The 18,919-nt window shown below is 40.4% G+C and overlaps 1 protein-coding gene and 1 long non-coding RNA gene across 3 annotated transcripts in view; one reads left to right on the forward strand and one right to left on the reverse strand.

Annotated features, from left to right (window-relative positions):
- TMPRSS7 (transmembrane serine protease 7) overlaps window positions 1–2,311 on the reverse strand; it is a 36,247-nt gene extending 33,936 nt beyond the window's left edge. For both annotated transcript variants that reach the window (XM_064410495.1, XM_064410494.1), the window contains exons 1-2: window positions 2,228–2,311; window positions 222–383 (exon numbers count right to left, since the gene is read on the reverse strand). In XM_064410495.1, the coding sequence (XP_064266565.1) occupies window positions 222–383; window positions 2,228–2,296 (231 nt within the window). In that variant the 5' untranslated portion in view covers window positions 2,297–2,311. The remainder of the gene's footprint in view (window positions 1–221; window positions 384–2,227) is intronic.
- A 12,277-nt stretch (window positions 2,312–14,588) lies between these two features.
- LOC135294806 (uncharacterized) lies at window positions 14,589–18,888 on the forward strand. Its single transcript, XR_010356823.1, has 3 exons — window positions 14,589–14,655; window positions 15,076–15,220; window positions 18,055–18,888. It is a non-coding gene; the product is annotated as an uncharacterized LOC135294806 (long non-coding RNA).
- Window positions 18,889–18,919: the final 31 nt, after the last annotated feature.

Raw genomic sequence — 18,919 nt, forward strand, 5'->3', positions numbered from 1 at the left:
GTTGTCACACTGACATGTCCATTACTTCAATTGTCTGAAAATATATAATATTAGCAATCCAGGGATAAACACATATTGACATTTTCAGACTGAGCTATAAACAAGAAAATTATACCAAATCTAACCATCATATTAAGTTTAATACTTGAGAATTAGATCACAAGACATCTAATAATGTCAAGAAGTATAGAAAATCAAGAATGTTTAAGTCACCTACTTACATTTACTTCATCTTCAGGTTTAGCTATTGGGGGATCATTTTTTTCATCCATTCCAGCAGAATTAATTTTATGACTTGTCCAAGCTGAGAAAGAGCCTTGTACCTTTTCTGAGGCGCCCCTTCTGCTTGTGAAGCTGAAGACAGCTAATTGCAATGTCCAGGACTAAAAGAGGCATCAATTTACTTCAATGAATATCCAATTGTAATCTCATCTGCCCTACTGCACCTTTGCAAATGTTAGAAGACTACTATCATGTAACTTCAGACTTCAAATTCAGACTGAATAAAATAGGCTTTTCATGGTCTTTATAAAGCCGAAATATTAAAATACAAAACTGCAGTGCTAAAATCTATACATCACTGAGCCTCATGGGTCCTTCCCAATTCAGCATATTCTATGATTCTGTGAAAATGTCACAACATTACTTACATGAACAACAAAAGTGGCAAGCAAAATGTAAAAATGAGAGCAAAACATGCTAAAATAAGGAAAAGAAATGTAAACACCCTAAGTAAGAGTGTTGAAAATCGCAGATAACAACAGCAAATCAAGATGAGCATTTGCACTATCTTCTAAAATTTTTAATGTACACTGTTAAACACTCAAATTTGGTTCCTTAATTATAACTGAAAAATGAACTGCTCCGGGCAACTTACTTCATATTGTTAAAATAGATCAGGCTTCAAACTGAGAATCCTTTTTGTAATCAGATGCAGGAAGTCACTTGTATTATAACAGTTCCATCCTATTTTCTTTGTTAATTAAATATTTATAGAGGATGTAAACCAGTACTTTCCTCAATGGATGCTAAGTATAGAGCTGTCTTTCCATTTAAGTGATTAACAATCTCAATGCCTTCCTTGAGTCAACTGCAGAAATGGTGCTGGATATACAAATATTATCCAAAAAATAACCCTTCTATTAATTTATCTTTGAAGATATAAAACCTAGACTAGTGTGTATAAAAAAAAAAAAAAGAAAGAAAAGCACTACAATAGAGGTATAGAACAGAAAAGATGTAGTAATTAAGCTCTAGGCTGTATTAAAGCTTAGCAGCAGAGGAAAGTCTATCCATGTTCTCCACATTACTATGTTTAATTGCTTCAAAGTCCCTATTTTTCTAATTTTTTGTTGTTGTTTTTGTTGTTTTTGTTGTTTTTATTGAATTATGCTTAACTTTTAGGGATTACTCTGGTCTCTTAAAGTGTTCATGTAACTCCCCAAAATCTCCCATGCACAGGGAGTTACAATGCTGTAAGTACTATTTCAGAAGCTAGACCATAGATTGAAAGAGCATTAACAGGTAAGTCCCCATCCCCCTGCACTACATGGGGTTTGGGAAGTGAAAGGGTGTGGGTAAGCAGAAGAGCAGCAAGCAAAGAAGTGGGCCTGGGAAAGCAGGGAGGAACAATGTTGTTTCAATGTTTGCCTTCAAGTTTCCCACTACCCACATTAATACTTCAATTTCTATTTGAATTTGCAATAAATTAAGTAAATTAAGTAAATTAAAATTTTCCCCAAACTGAATTTATTTTGCCTGTGACAGTACTTGACAAATAATCTCCCTGTCTTCAAGAGAAAATATTTTCCCTCCTTCCTGTTCCTCCCATTTTCTCCCCTGATCCTGCTGAGGAGAGGAGGTAGGGGCTGAGCAGCTGGGTGGGAGTTTGGCTGATAGCCATGGCTAAACCATGACATTGTTGCATTACCTAGTACATACTTTCACCTCCTCTCCTTTTAAAAAGCATGGGTTTGAGTTTTGTTCATGATATCTTTACTTTGAAACAGAATGCACTCAATATAAATAGAATGACAAACTGAAATGAAACATGAAACACATTAGGAATAAAACCATCTTATAAAAGTGAGCATTGTTGTTTGCTTCTGTTTAATTAATTGCATATTCCTTATTTTTAAAAAAGTCTGAAGATTTAAAAATTTCAAACTTCTCATATCATTCACACACTGACCAAAACACAGTGTGTGAATGATATGGTTTTACTCACATCATTCTCACTCAGGGGAGTAACTTCCTCATGCACATCAGTTTGGCAGCCTGACTTTCTTTTTCCCATTTCATCAAGACCCTCACACAAAAGGGCAGCTTGCCAGTCTAATCTGTGACCTCCATAATGGGAAAAAAAAAAAGGAAAAAAAAAGATAGTGAAGAAAAGATAATTGTATCTTTGGTGCATCCTCCCCTACACACACAGACACCTCTCTAGTTTTCCACTCTGATGGGCAATGTGGTTTGTCCTAGGATGAAAACACCAGACAGTATTTGCAGGAGGAAGTCATGATGCTCATGTAATGAATGCATTCCCGAGATGGGAGAGCTGTGATGTTTGGATTGACATTGGTGCACGCTGGCTTGCAAAAGGGTATATAAAATGCCACTGGAGATCAGGCAATCTGGGCAAACTCATGTCACACACAGACACAGAATCACTAGATTGGAAGAGATCTTCAAGATCATTGAGTCCAACCCATGCCCTAACACCTCAACTAAACCATGCCACTGAGTGCCACATCCACTCTTTTTTAAAACACATCCAGGGATGGTGACTCCACCACCTCCCTGAGCAGACCATTCCAGTACTTTATCGCTCTTTCCATAAAAAACTTTTTTCCTAATATCCAGCCTGTATTGCCCTTGGCACAGCTTGGGACTGTGTCCTTTCGTTCTGTCAGTTGTTGCCTGGAGAGGGAGACCAACCCCCACCTGGCTACAGCCCCCTTTCAGGAAGTTGTAGAGAGTGATAAGGTCACCTCTGAGTCTCCTTTTCTCCAGGCCAAACAACCCCAGCTCCCTCAGTCATTCCTTACAAGGCTCACGTTCCGAGCCCCTCACCAGCCTTGTTGCCTCCTCTGGATGTGCTCAAGTGTCTCAACGTCCTTCCCAAACTGAGGGCCCAGAACTGGGCACAGCACTCAAGGTGTGCCCTCACCAGTGCCGAGTACAGGATAAGAATGACCTCCCTGCTCCTGCTGGCCACACTGTTCCTGATCCAGGCTAGGATGCCTTTGGCCTTCTTGGCCACCAGGGCACACTGCTGGCTCATGTTCATGTTCTCCAGTACCCCCAGATCCCTTTCTGCCTGGGTACTGTCCAGCCACTCTGTCCCCAGCCTGTAGGGTTGCAGGGGGTTGTTGTGGCCAAAATGCAGGACTCGGCACTTGGACTTACTAAACTTCATCCTATTGGACTTTGCCCATCCATCCAACCATTCCAAGTCTCTCTGCAGAGCCCTCCTACCTTCCAACAGATTGCACATGCTCCCAGCTTAGTGTCATCTGCAAATCTACTAATGAAAGGCTCAACACCCTCATCCATGTCGTCAATAAATATATCGAACAGAATGGTTATAGAACAGGCTGACTGGTCTATTACCAGGATCCTCCTTCCCACCCTTTTTGTGAATGGACATCAGACTGGCCAGCTTCCAGTCATCTGGAACCTCACAAGTGAGCCAGGACTGTTGGTAAATAATGAGTGGTGATGGTTCGCAAGCTCATCTGCCAGCTCCCTTATCACCCTGGGATGGATCCCATCTGGGCCTATAGATTTATGAACATTCAAGTTTCTCAGCAGTTCTCTGACTGCCTCCTCCTGGATAACAGGGGGACCATTCTGCTCCCTGATACTATCTACCAACCCAAGAGGATGGTTATCCTGAGGGCAAGCTGTCCTGAAGCTGAGGGTAGATTCCTTTAACAGGGAAGACAGGAAACACTCACTTTTGGATGAGTGACTAAAAGTGCTTATATCCTGATAAATACAGAGATGCAATCTAGAATTAGCTTTCTTGCTTTATAATTGAGAATTCTGCAAGGCCAAAGACTGTAAACTTACACATTTCTAGACAAACCTCCTTATTTATAACCCTTTAGATACTAAAATCCATTGTAATAGATCATAAAACATTTTATTTCTATGCTTCATTGGCAATATTTATATACTGTACTAGCAATGAATCTAATCACGATCATGCACACATTGATTGTGTCCTGCTTCTCATACCTGGCTGAGAACAGTCCCTCAACTTCTCTGCTACACCCCCCAGCCCACTGAGTCCCTGATTAAGGGAAAGGTTACAGAGGGTCCACACAACAGCCTCAAGCCACAGCAGAGATGTTGTCTCTATTACACAGATGTATCCTGGAGGAAGCTGGGATACCAGCAATTTGGCCTTCTAGGACAAAAAGCTTGTCTTATGCTGCACATTGTGCTGGGGAGAGGTAGGGTTCATCTCACCTTAGACCGTCTACAAGTTAGGCATGTAAATCCAAGTTTGTTTTCTAGACTGAATCTATACATGATGGTAACAAAGAAGATGAATCACAGTTTCACTACTGAGTACAGACAGAAAAGAGGCAATTATCTTACCAAACCCATTTCCTACAAAATGATCTCTGTGTAAATGAAATGTCTCCCATCTGACCAAAGCTGCCTTCATGCTCAGCTCAGAGGCCTTCTTGCACCTTTAACTGATGGGAGCCCAGATCCAGCCTGACAGCATCAGTCCACTAACACAGCAGGGAGCTCCACAGATCTTCTAACCTCAGCACGACATTTTTTCCAAATTATACATCTGAAGTGACAGAGTTTGCTTGAATTGCAGGATCTTCCATTGCTTACCAGAAATGTCTAACAAGCTGCATGAAATCATGGAGGAAAGTCCCAGCACAAAGCAAAGTTAATTCTACTACAACCTGGCTTTATTACCTATAAGAATTCTCTTGCATACTGCTTGTATCTGTTTTTCTTTAATCAAAACTCAGGTAAAGCACAGATTTTAATATGTCTGTGAAAAGTAAACAAGAGTTTAGGAGGCAATTTATAACAACCATTCAGGAGGCATTCATGAACATCCTTAAATTAATAAATTTTCATTGGTACACAATCACACTGTTTGATTCCATACTTTGTCACTCCAATAATGTCTTCAAATTACAGCCAAGATTACTTCCAACAGAGGAAGGGAAGGTTTTGGCTGCCCTTCCTAATAAGCCAGCTGAATTTGTTATTCAGCTTCATTTTAAACACAGAGAAAGAAAATTACCTACACCTTCAATAAGCATGTACTAATAACTACTGTGGTATTAGTAGTCTAATCTGCATACATACAGGCAAGTCATTAACATTTTGAATACATCCCTCCCACCCTTGAAGACAGAACCAGCACACAATAGATGCTATTTCAATTTTTTGAAAGCTGAAATTGTTAGCAGGAAGAAATGATGCTTTTATCAAAGTATGAAAGTAGGTGACAATTGATTACTAAATACTAAATTTTTAATTACTGTCTAGTAATACATATTTCAGTATCAACTTTGAAACCCTTTTCCCCTCCTCCACTGAATGAGTACCATGTCGCTCATTCTCCAGGTCTTTGTCATCTAGAAATGCAACTTGGAATCACAGTGCTTGCATTTACTTTTCTTCTCCTTGACCTCTTACTCAATTTCTGATTGCTGACAATGCTTGACTATGCACTAGAGGTCTCTGATGCAACAAAACATTTTCCAACAGACAAAATCACCTTGGAAATTACAGGCAATTGAGCTGCCTTCAAGGATCCAGAAACGATACATAACTGTCACTGGCAGAGCACATCACCTGAAATGAAGCAGCTGACCATCTTGCATAGCAGTGCTAATAGAGCTATTTCATCTCAACAACCGACTGAGAACAGCTTAGGGATTTGCATCACATCAATTTGTATTAAATTTAAAACGCTAAGTGAACACATCTTTTGGACACAACATCCATTCATCAGTCTGTGCCATTTTAAGGACAGCAAGCCCTGCTATTTCATCAGTTAATAGTCTTGCACTATTCAATGCTCATTGGTGCCACTAGCTAATTTTACTCTCCATTTCTGCCTTGCTTATATGAAATTGCTATGTGTAGCAGGGCAAATAACAAGTCAAGGAATACTAACACAGCATACATGGAGTAATACTGCTAGATTAAATGTGACTTATTAGGAATACTAACACAGCATACATGGAGTAATACTGCTAGATTAAATGTGACTTATTAGGACAATCACAGTGGTATGAAACCTGCTGTGTTTCAAATAAAAGAAATACTACAAAAAACACAGTTTCTGCAATAATGAGGTCGACCCAGCTGAAGTAGCACTGAAAGCAATGGTAACAGCCTCTACAGAGGCCATGTTAGGGAAGCTCTTCAGCCAAGCAAAAGCCACATTTGTAGCTTTTCAGGTGATTTCTTGATGTGCAAACTCCCATGTTTCAGAATGCTCAGTGACATGTGCTTGGATAGGTCAGGCCTGAGCAGGGTCTGACAAGCCAAGTTAAAGCACTTTTACTGGTGAAAAATTTGCAAGGACTGTGCCTGTCCTTGCAAATCCCACTTCAGTTGATGACCGGCCCTTAATTGGTTAAAAGTGAACAAAGATAAGATTTACAAGGTCATGGCTTCAGTTTGTAGGCAGTGCTGTACAACAGCACTGGTCCGTGAGGGTAAGACCTTCAGAAATTTTTATGGTTAATGGATACCCTGTTCTCTATCACCAAACCCTGTGTGCTACATGGAAAGCAAAGAGGAAAACATCCTTCTCTCACCTTCTTGGCAGTCATATCTGTTGACACAACAGATGCCAGCTGATGTGAGTCTAATATTTAGTGCAAGCAAACCACAAACATCTTACTCATGCTCATCTCCCCAGGAAACCCAAAGCCCTATACCAGCCTAGCCTTAGTGTTTGCCACAAAAAATGCCCCTACAATATGCTAATGTAGTCTACTTGTTCTGCTTTTCCACAGTTGCATTTTCCTTGCAATTAGGCAGAGAAGATCTGGGATACCCTGATAGAAGACCAGCACTGGAAGTTTAACTCCTTGTCTTCCCTCCTCTTTCTTTCAAAAACCTACCAATGCCATTTCCTTTCACGTTTTAATTATTTCTATAACTCTGATCACTTTCCAAGTAGGAGGATAGACCAAAAAAGCCTGGGGGGGAAAACCCCAACAAATCAAACCAAAACCCAACCCCTACAGTTTTTTCTACTTTATTACTTTTACCTAAGAGTCTTCAGCAGGGCACTGATGCCACCTGTGATACTTTCATTTCTACACAATCAGTCCTTCCATTTTATGAAACAGGCAGGGAGAATATGGCAAGCACATACAACTTCAAACTGTTAAGGAGCAATACAGATTTTTTCTTTCTTTTCAAAACAAGTAACTCAAATTAATCTACTAATAAGCAGATTATTTGAATTTTCAACTATTAAACAAACTATTTCACTGAGTTTGGTGAGTTTGGGGTTTCAGTTTCTTTGTTCAGGAATTATGGGGCAGCTTGACATTTCATCCCTAGAAGTGACTGACACTGCTGTTGTCATCCCTCACCCACTAAAGATTTTGATAAGCAGAGTGCCCAGAAGCCCTAAAGAGATTAATTCAAAAACTGAAAAACCTCCTTGACAGGGAGGGGCACCAGGAAGTTAATCCACATAATTTGACAAAGAAAATTTTACACAAAAGTATTTTTAGTATTCTACATAAAAGTATTTTAGTATATTTTAGTGTTTTGAATAACATAGCTCTGCTATTCCCAGATAACCAGATTTTCTCTTGTAAGTTTTCAGAATAAAAACCACATGGAAGCATAGACAAGCCTGTCAAGATTAACTACTTGTGAGGGCTGTTAACCATGAATATAATTGACCAAGATTTGCACTGGGTCCAATTGACCAAACTGCCCTGTTAAAATTTTATTATTTTTTCCAGAGATACTCTTGATGTTCTGCCCAGGTCACTGCAGTCTTCTCTGACCTTGACATCTTTGCCTACTAGCAGGCAATTTCTTTATCTTAGCTGCAGGGATGCTAATCTTCATTAGGGGTGGATCACCAGCTGAATACCTGCTCCTGCTCTTGGGCTGAGTGCTGGGAAATAACAGACAGAAGTTAAGAGGATCCAGACTGATGGAAACAAATGAAAAAAATGAATATAAAACTTGTTACTGTGATCTACGCAAGCTGCTTTCCCCCACCCCTTGCCTGCTTCTACATTCTGCATTGCAGAGATTGCTGTTGGTATGTTAGTTAGAGAAGCAGGACTTCAGGGGTTGGATATGGGCATGTTCTGCATACGGCAACATCCTTAGACATTCACTGCCCTGCGAAGAAATTGTCAGAACTAAGGAACTATAAACAGGAGGGAGCTACAGCCCTGTCTGCTTCATTTAAAGTATAATCACTTGAAAAAAAATGTTAAATCTTGGTGTAGTTTGAACTAGAGCTGAAGAGATTTGGTTTTGGTTTTATGTTTTGTGTCTGCCATATGGAAGGTCAGCAGAGAGAAATACCATTTCCAGCTGCTGTGTCTCCATACAGCCTCAACACAAAGAGCTTGTGAGCCTTTCTTCAGCACCATCATGTTATCCAGCTCCACCAGTCAAAATCTTACAGTAACCCCCTTGAGCCAGCTTTTTGGACAAAAGTTTTACCTGGATTTAAATACTGTATTCCCTCATAAGCAGAGAATATTATCCTATCCCATATTCTTTCAAGAAGCTTCAACTCTCCCAATGTTAGAGCAAATCACCTTGTGAAAGGTAAAATGAAGCTAATCAAGAACATTGGGGAAATCAGTCTTATCAACAATTTGCCAAATCAGGCAAGCAACCTGAGATTTGTTTAAGGCTCAGGTGGCTATCACAGCTGATCACACATGTACAAGCACAGTGCCCAGTGAGGGCAGCTGCTCACACAAGCTGCACCAGCCTACTGCAGTGAAATTTCAGCAGCCTTTGTTATCTGGAAAGCATGGGATAAGATCCCCACACTAAATCCTTTGTGTACAGTAATGTCAGAACCTGCAAAGACTGCACTTCCTGCATGTAACACAGTAGTGCTGAATGTCTGTGTCTCTTGACCTTCAGACACAGGAAGCTCCCTATATTCACTTCCATGTTGGCTACCTACCTACATTTTGCCTGTCCAGAATTGTAGTGGATTTATTTTAATAGGCCAGATAGATTCCTTATGGTGTTTTGATGAGTCAAAAGCAGCAGAGAGCTAACTTAGGATCATCTGAAATGCTGGCAGAGCCACTTTTTTTACTGCCGTGGCCACAAAACAGTATAAATAAGAAAAAAACTGCCTACACTTCTGTAAGGACAGCCAGGACCTCTCCTCACACAGCTCAGAATTTTGTGCATCCTCACGTTGTCTCCACTCTTAGTTTTGCAAGTGACATGCAGAGCTGTCAATATTTCTCCTCCAGAGTATTCATTACACACTGAACCATCACATGGTTGGGATTCTGTTCAAGGCATCAAATCTTGGAGCTTGCCTCAGCCTCATAATTTGTCAAACTTGTTTCTCATAATAGTTTAAAGAATATATTTAACTCCAATTTCCCTTTGGGGGTGGATGTGGGGAGGTGAAGACATGACACATAGTTGTATGTACATGATTTCAAATTGGTTATAGATATTGTATTTTTCAATGGGTCTTCATAATACCCTGCATTTTCAGTGCAGCCCACCTCATGATGATTATAAAGAACTCCCAGACACAATCATAAGTCTGAGAAGTGCTTTGCATTTGTACTGAATCCTAAGGGAGGAAACATGATTCATTCTGTAAAACACCGAGCACATGGCAATAGCGATATCCTCAATCCCAAAGGACAAAATGTAGTTAGAAGCACCCAGGTCATAAGTGATGTTTTTACAGAATTATTTTTAGAGTTAGTTTTCCTCACTCCAAGGAGCAAAACAGTGTTCTTAAAAATAAAATTTTAAATAAAATGTTATTTTAGAGGTCCTGGTCACCTTTTGATGGATAGACACTCATCTATATTGGAATAAAACCACTTTAGTCAGAGCACTGTCTTTTATTTCTTTGGTTTTTGAGTAGCTCCTGCTGGACACAGGAACATTTTTTTCCAGCACAGCAGCTCTGCCTGCACAGAGGGGAGGATCTGGAGACAGCACGTGCATTTTGCTGTGCATTCAGTCTTATTTTAAGACAGCCAAGTAAGCAAGCAAACACCAGTTCTTTTTAAGCAATGTACATTACCGGTCTCTGCTATGAACAACTTCCCAGTAATGTGAACAAAGATCTGCCTTCCCTTGTTCCCAGCCAAGCTGACAGGACTTGCACCTTCACTTGCTACATATAGGTTTAAATTAGAAGTATTAACTGAGCCTATACAAACATTGACCAAAGGAACAATTAAAATTTGAGGCCTCTGGTGACCTTTAATGACAGAAGGGGTGGTATTGATGACATTAAATATGAGTGTTTTTTGTTTCCATTTGTAGAGGTCATTCATCTCCCCCTTCTCCCAAATGAGGGAGATACTCCTTTTTTTCTAAAGGAATAGCTGGTTACCCTCCACTGTAGTCTTTTGTTCCCAATAATTTTATTCTGTCTATATTTTCCTGTGCTTTATGGGTTATATCTTCCTGTATTTCATTGGTTATTTCAAGTCTGCTCACAGGAAAGACAGCTTTAAAACCATTTATTCTTCCAATTATTTCTTTCTAATTTGCATTTTTTCCCTAAAGACCTACCACATATATAACACAGGAAAGTTAGCAGCAGGTAGGAAGTGTTTGCATTTACTTTTTATTTGCTATCAGACTGTATCTGCTCCCCTTTTCAGAGTTAAGCAAGGTGCCCAGAAGTAGGAAGAAAACCAATAGCAACAAAAAAACCCTCTCTGCCCATTAGAGGGTGTTATATTCCTCAGCCCCAGCTAAGGCAGCCATGACCACTGCAGTTCAGTTCCCTGCAGGCTTTGCTGACCACACAGCACTCTGTAAGGGCTCACATCTCACCACCATGACACAGCAAGCAAACAAATAAATCCAGCTGTTTCCATCCCACGTCTTCTTATACTCTAAAAATATCACTGAAAGGTTTTGAAGTTTAAAGCACGCCAACTGTTCTCTGCTGGCCTTGATCACATGTGTAATACCTACAATACAATTAAACTATCATTTTACAGTTGTTCTCCTAAACACAAAGCTAAAATGTCCCTTTCATTTCAACATCACTATAAAGAATGTAACAGTTTCTGAAATTCATTGTGTTCAAAACTAAAGATTCATTCTAGATATAAATTAAGGTTTATGATTCATCCCATTATAGCTAGTACAGAACCTCTTAAAGGAAGAAGACAATGTTCAGAACTAAAACCTCCTTCCTTTATCCCTCATGCTTTTGTAAGAGCCAGCATTTACACTTAGCTAAAGGGCAAGAACATCACTGCTCCTGCAGTTAAGTGCTCCCTGGGCCCATTTATCTCCAGCTAATAATCCAATTTGCCTGGATATACTTGACTCCAGTAGAAGTGCAATTCACAGAGCAACTACAGAAGGTAATTCTCAAGGGACTCATCAGATTACTCAGAGACAGGCATTTTAAATAAAGAACATATCCTGCCAGAGTGAGGTACATTCATGCAGCCTGCTTCAGTGACATGGCAGTACTATGGCTTGCTTTATTTCACAACTCCCACTTAAAAAAAACAAGCAGCACAAAAACTGTTTAATAATGCATGGATTCATTTTACAGAGTGCAGAAGCTGTAAACAGTAATTTTGGTTTTGATTCTCATCCTACACCAAGTATAAAGAAAGCGAAAAAGATGTAATAAAAAAATAAGAAAAATAGCCACTTACTGTAAAAGCATCACTCTCTTTTTTCTACTTACTTTGATTCAATGGACTACAGGTGTCTCACATCCAAAAAACACAGAAATGTACCACAATAATCACTTTCACATAATACTTCTCTTCATATTCTTTCTTGAAAGGTCATGGAAAAGCATAACTTATCAATGCATAACCCTCTCCACCACCACCACAAAAACAAACAAAAAAACAAACAAAAAAATCTCTGTTCTAGTCATTGTATTTGGCACCTCATGGTCCAGTTCACATTATGGCAATGCTTCTGGGGGAAGGATTTCCATAATTAAACATGTCACAACACAAAAAGGTTTATGCTTTTAAGCAAGACCTCAAGAGTCAAGTAAATTTCTTATAAAACACAGTATGATTTTAGTGGATTTATGGGACCCCAGCAGAAATGTTTTTCAATTGCAGTAAGAAGCCTAAAGAGAAGATCTCCAAGAAAAAAGGTAGAGAATGAAAATGAATGCATAGGAGCCTGAAGAAAAAAGAAATTCCCAGTACTCGGAGGCTGCAGGTCTGTTCCCTAAAACTCACTGCACTGACCTTCATGGCAGCAGGCCAGTGCTGTGAGCAGGCTGGGTTGGTGCAAGGCAGCCAGCTCTGCCCTCGCCACTGATCCCTGGCAGAGCCACCTGTGGCTGTGCCACTGCCCTGGTTAACAACAGCCCCATCAACACCCAGCAACAAACCACACTTGGTAACAAACAGCCAGGGAGGATTAGCAGCTGCTTTCTACAGTCCCAGCAGCGCCTGCCCCTCCTGAGCCCTTCTAGAGTTCCCTAGAGCAAAATCCCCCACAAAGTTCACTCCAGCTTACACACAAGGCTGGTGTTGTTTACCTCACCTTCTCTCTGCTCAGGAAGGGCTGGACCTTCCACTGCAGGTTCTTCATGCACTCCAGCGACCAAATTCACCAGGCTATAGCTCAAGCTCTTGCTTTTCAGTAGCAAAACCTTCAGCTTCTATTGCGTGGGGACCCAGCTGTAGCTTATCTTCACAGAATCATACAATCATTTAGGTTGGAAAATACCCTAATACTGAGCACTAAGTCTGACTGTTCCAAAATACACTTCTGAGGTAGAAGAATCTAAGAAATACTGCTTTGATTTAACACCATTGTCAGAGCTGTTGTGGCAGATCTGGGGAAAAGGTCTTTTTAAGAATGCCAGGAGATGATGAACATTCCTGGCACATGCACAGAGTGCCTTGATCTCCCACTTGACCTTCCAAACCTGAATTACTGATTTTTCCTCCTTGAATCAAAAGGTTTTCCTATTCTCCTGGAAAATTAATGTTGCCAGACCTGAATTTATGTGACTTTTCCTAAAGATGAGGAAGGGGATTTGCCCCCTTTAACCAAGAACGACGCCAACAAAGAACAGGTCCAGTACTCAGCAGCCCTGGGAGTGCTGGGGCATACCCACAGGTGCAAGCACTCCTCCAGCACATTTGAGAACCTGGTCAAAACAGTGCTTGGGTTGAGTGCTGGAAGGAGCTGGAAGCAGCAGAATTATCCTTACATTTACATTATGTGTGGGAGGTAATACAAAGAAACTTAGAACAAAATGTTGACTCATAATGACACTAATGCAAAACCTGCTCCTAAAAACAAACCCTGTTCATTTTTGCTGGCCTTTCTGTGTCTTGACAAGAAGTGAGAGAAACAGAGCATTTATTCGATTCTCGTGCAAATGAAAAAGCTTTCATCCACCTCACATCTTTGCTGACAGGATAACAATGCATGCCCTTTCTTAAAATTCAGTTTGAAAGTACCCAGCAGCGATGCCTGAAGATTTTTGTTTTTCATATATTTTTCACATACTTGTAGTTTTGTAGACCGTTCATACATAGTTATTTAGCTTCTAGTACTTTTCCTGCCCTTTCTCTCACATTTTAGAAAAATAAGCTAACCCTGTCTAACACATTCCTAAAATTCTGTTTAGTCTTATTTTCAATAACACGAATTCTAACAAGGACACAGTTTTGCATTAGAACTTAGAAGACATAACAAGAAAAAGGGCAAAGATGTCCCTGGAACAACACCCCAAGGGTGGGTTACTGGGGCAACTGGTCTCTTATTGGATGTATCTGCTAGATATATTAATTAATTAACCTTATAAAATTTGTAGTAAATCAATTGTGCTTGTGTGCAGAGTCATATTTGTGCACCTGACAGCTTTCATTAAAGATCTGCTTTTAATATAAGCACGCTTAATATTGTTTGGAAAGTTTTTGTCCTTGATTCTAGGCAACAGCAGTCACCAGCCCGTCTCAGACATGTGCTGCTGCCAGCCCCTGAACGCCTGGGGCTGCCTGTTCCTTCCCTCTAGCACTGCCTGGCTCCTCGCCAGCAAGCTGGGCCCTGCAGGTCTCAGAAAAGTCAAACTCTCTCCTGGGTTTCTGGACATCACTTCTTCTGAACCTAGACATAAGCATTGAAGCTGTCACATGGTCTGCAGAGCACTGGCTCACTGGAGCATAAGATTTACTGCTGCCCAATAACAGAGTAACATTTTGACCTAAGTGAGCCCTTTAACAGAAATTTCATTAGGGAGAAAGGTCACCTTTCTAATATCCCCTATAAATCCAATAGTACCACAGACAAATCTATTTACATCCGAGGAATGGCATTATGACTTCACTTGAATGTCACAGTAACACACACTGTGTGGTAGTGCAAACAATGCAGGTGAAAGCAGAAGAATTTCCTTCAGTGCAAGGCAGTGATTTTCCCTCTGTGGCAACAGTTAATATTTTTTTTCTTGTCCTCCTCTGCCATTTTATCTCATTGTTTTGTACTGCTCAGCCTTAGTTGTAGAACTGTGGTGGTTTTATTTTGGAGATTGATGTGGGCAGAGCAACCTCAGCAAAGTTAAAATAGATACATCAATTTTTTATGGTGTGGAGTAGTGGTTGCTTCTGAATGTTTTCCTGCTAGTGGCCTGAGCTGTCTTCTTGCCTGCCCTTTCTGCAGGAAGGCAAGCCCCACAGAAGAGGAAAATAGTTTGTTTCCTGTCAAGAGCATACTGTGCACAAAACTCATGTTGATAAAATTGTCTGTTACTCTGTCTATTTTGTGACAGCCTTAATTTATGGTGTTACAGATTGTTTCCTTTGGTAGCTCATGCATGCATTAAAATGATCAGCCTTTATGTTTCTCTTAAAGTTTATAGAAGACAAACAGCTATAGGAAGGTCTGTGTAGACAGGCTTTTCTGCAGCCTTGGGAACTCCTTGCTCCATTGCTCAGGACCTACCATGGCAATCACAGAAGAGTATTAGAGTAAATGACTGAATTTCTTTCCTCTAAAGGTGCTCACTTCTCTTCTTAACATATTTAAAGTTTATTTCTAGTTAGGAGACATTATCATATCAGGAATGCTATTAATATCTGAGCTGTTCAAACCACCACTATTGTTAGTATTTTCCATTAGAGGAATGGAGGTAGCCAATCCCAACAATGCAGCCAGAGCCAAATGCAATCAATTACAGACATAGAAATTGAACTTTTATGTCCTGAGTCCTTATCCTTGCTCCTTGAGGGCTCTGTGTGGACCTAAGAAGTCAGTAAAACAAGAAACCTTGGTCCAAATGTATCGTGGCCTATGAACAGCCCACACAGACAGCTCCCAGGTGAAAGGGACAGGGCTGCTGCTGCCTATTGCTGCAAAGAGCACCTTCCTTCTCCTATCATCCCTGCTGAGTGTGGGAGATGCTGTTTAGCACAGGCATCTTAGAAAGTGATGCTGCGGGCTGATTTACTGGAGAGCGAAGCCTCTTCACGCTGTTTACCCTCATTAGTATTTATTTTAAACAGATCTTGTTATGTTAGCCTGACAGCCCTCAAACTCCAGTTCAATTGAACTGGCTGAACTTAATACTTACTTTCTGTTCACTGTATTTTCTTTCTGCTCTTCTCATACATGGAGACAAACTTGGATCCCATACTCACGTATGCAGTTCTTCCTCCCTCACACAGCTGTTGAGCATCCTTTCAGAAGGCCATTAGATGCCAACTTAATGTTAAAAAGAAGTTATTTAGCAATTGTCCATAATGAGGTCACGGTCTCAAAACCTCTATAAAGGTAGATAAATGTCATTTACTTGTCTACAAGTATGGCGAACTGAAGCTCAAGGTTTACAATATTTAACATGTTTCTGGTCCAGCCTGCTCTGATGGGGCTTTCTCTAGCCATTGTAGGGGATGATATTACAATGTTTTTTATTTGTAATCACAAAAATATTCTATTCTATTCTATTCTATTCTATTCTATTCTATTCTATTCTATTCTATTCTATTCTATTCTATTCTATTCCATGCCATTCCATTCCTTTCTTGGAGCAGTTACATCAAGTTACAACCAGGCTTCAAACAGGATTATAGGCAGTGTGTGGGGAATCTTATTTTAGCTTGTCCTTGCTGTTCGACTGAGTTGTCACCATGATATTTTATGAAAAATCCTTTGCTAGGATTTTTCTCTCCTGAGAAGCTGAGGAGCCTCAGGAAAGAAATGTAAACAATAACTATCTGCTGCTGTGGAATGCAACAGGTGCATCTGTGAGTGGTGCATGTTGGTTGTTTCTAATTAATGGCCAATCACAGATGCAGCTGGCTTAGACTCTTGGGGAGTCAGGAGCCTTTGTTATGGATTCCATTCTTGTTCTTTCTAGGCTTCTGATGAATCCTTTTCTCTCTATTCTTTTAGTATAGTTTTAATGTATCACTTTAATATAATATATATCATAATCTCATAAACCAGCCTTCTGAAACATGGAGTCAAGGTTCTCATCTCTCTACTCGTCCCAGGAGCACCCCACAAAGCATTCACCATACCTGAGCCCAAAGCCTTCAGTGAGATGCTGTTCATCATCTGCTGTTCATCATCTGCTTAGGGAAACTCTCCCCTAAGCACTAGAGAGTTAGGAGAGGAAAGACCCTAAACCCCTCTTCCCAAACACACACTCTATCCCTTAGTGTTCGAAGCTTCTGTATGTCTTTATTCTAATGTACATCAAGGCTTTTAACTAGTAGCAATACACAAGGTTGTCCATAAATTAATTAGCCTTCTGGGAGACCTGCATAGGTGCTTTTGATGCAGTAGAAGCAAATTTACAATAGCTTATTGCTAATATAAGAAAAGTGATGATGTCTTCTGTTGACTTGGTGGCAACTAACTTGGTACTGTATTAATTTACTTCTTAGCTTAGGATGTTTGTAAACTTAGTAGTAAGGATATTTTAATAGAAGAATATTAGTAGGCCAGAGCATATTAGCATGTTAGCATTTAATTAACAATAACATTAATATTTCTATATCTGTCATATGGGAATATAAAAGGATAAAGCTAACTCCCAGAATAAAGTATACTTTGCAGCATTGACTGCCAGATACTAACAGCTAGATTAGTTTGATGGATTAAGGTAATGAAAGACTATGTGATTATCTTGGGGATTGGTTGCCAAAAATAAGATTCTGGGGAATCAGTATTTTTGGCCATTGTTCCCACTCAACCAGGTCCTGTGTCTGGAGCTACATGGTATAAATTGTCTTTCTTGGAACACTTAGCTGTTTTTCCCTAATACAGTTGGTTACATTTTTTTTTACTCTTTTTTTTTTTCTTTTTAATATGCAAGCAGACAATGTTTTCTATAACTTTAATGGGACTGTTAGCATCAGAAAAAGAGCAAGCAATATATCCTGGGAATTTGCCATGTAACTCTTAAAAATGGTCTTTTCAGAGAGGACATATGAATGGAAAATGAAATGAAAATTCTGCAGCCAGAAAGGGGAGGCCAATGTCACCAAATTTGGGATGGATCCTGCAGGCTGTGTCCCCTGTGAGGGTGGTGTGGGGCAAAGGGTCAGGTTTGGACCTCTCAGACCTCTTACCTGGAGAGGTAGAGGCAAGAACTCCAGGAACTGAAGGCAGTTCTTCCAGCTCCTCCCATCCAGCCATTTTGCCCACTGTGGCTATGACTTTGTAGTTTCTATTAGAGGATGGTGGGTGCTGTTCACACTCACCAAGGTGAAATTTCTGGTGGCAGGCATTTGTCTTACCATCAGCCCAGATGTCTTTAATCAGCTTATTTGTTTTTAGTAAGAAAACCTGCTGGTCTCTTCATTGTACAACTAATGTCATATCTAGGGGGAAGTTACGTACTATACTCTGCACTGAACTACTGCCCTACCACAGCTGAAATGTGAGCTCCTCTGTCTGAGATGCACCCACTGGAGTTGTCATCTGCTCCTCTGCTGAGCTAATTCACCTAAATAACATAAGAATAGCCCTGAACAGGTAGTAAACAAAACCCAGTGTGACAGTAGGACAATGGAGGAGCCCAGATGCACTGGCAGCTGTAAGATGAGGTACAAGTGGGGACAGCACCTTTTCAGTGGCGGCTACTGCAGATCCACTCATCCCCAACGATACAACATGACCTTCACATCACTTTCTATGCAGTGCTTGGCTGAAGCGGGGAGATGTTATTCTCTTCTCCTGACAGGGAAGACAGAGCTCCCCATGGGCTGAAGGAACCATCTTTTCAGTTTACTCAGTGGTAGAAATATTTGAAGCCACATGAACATGTGTGTGGCTGGCCCTAGGACTACTTAGTAAACACTTAGCTGTCAGCATGTGTCACTGGATTCAAAGCCAGAGAGAAATCACTCCATCTATATATGTAGGCACTCAGAGAGCTGTCAGAATAATCTTAATTTGTTACCTGCCTAGATGTTATGTTTTCAGGCCTTCTTGGAAGACTGTCATGAATTAAAAAGAAAAAAACCAAAGAACCCAAAGGGTTAAATTATCATGTTTCCCTTCCCTCTTGCTTGTGGGGAAGAGGTGAATGGGCTTTGTGAGTGAAAGCCCAGAGACAGTCAATAGAAAGGAAAACTGCATAGAAAATAGTGTGCACCCCTCAAGTGTGTGGGGGCCACAGCCCCAAGGCAGCTGTGCTGACTGGCAAGAAGTACTCAGAGAATGCTCTGGTAGCCTTTGGTGGCTAGGT

Source organism: Passer domesticus, chromosome 2 (genome assembly GCF_036417665.1).
Source record: "Passer domesticus isolate bPasDom1 chromosome 2, bPasDom1.hap1, whole genome shotgun sequence".
Classification (NCBI taxonomy): Eukaryota; Metazoa; Chordata; class Aves; order Passeriformes; family Passeridae; genus Passer; species Passer domesticus.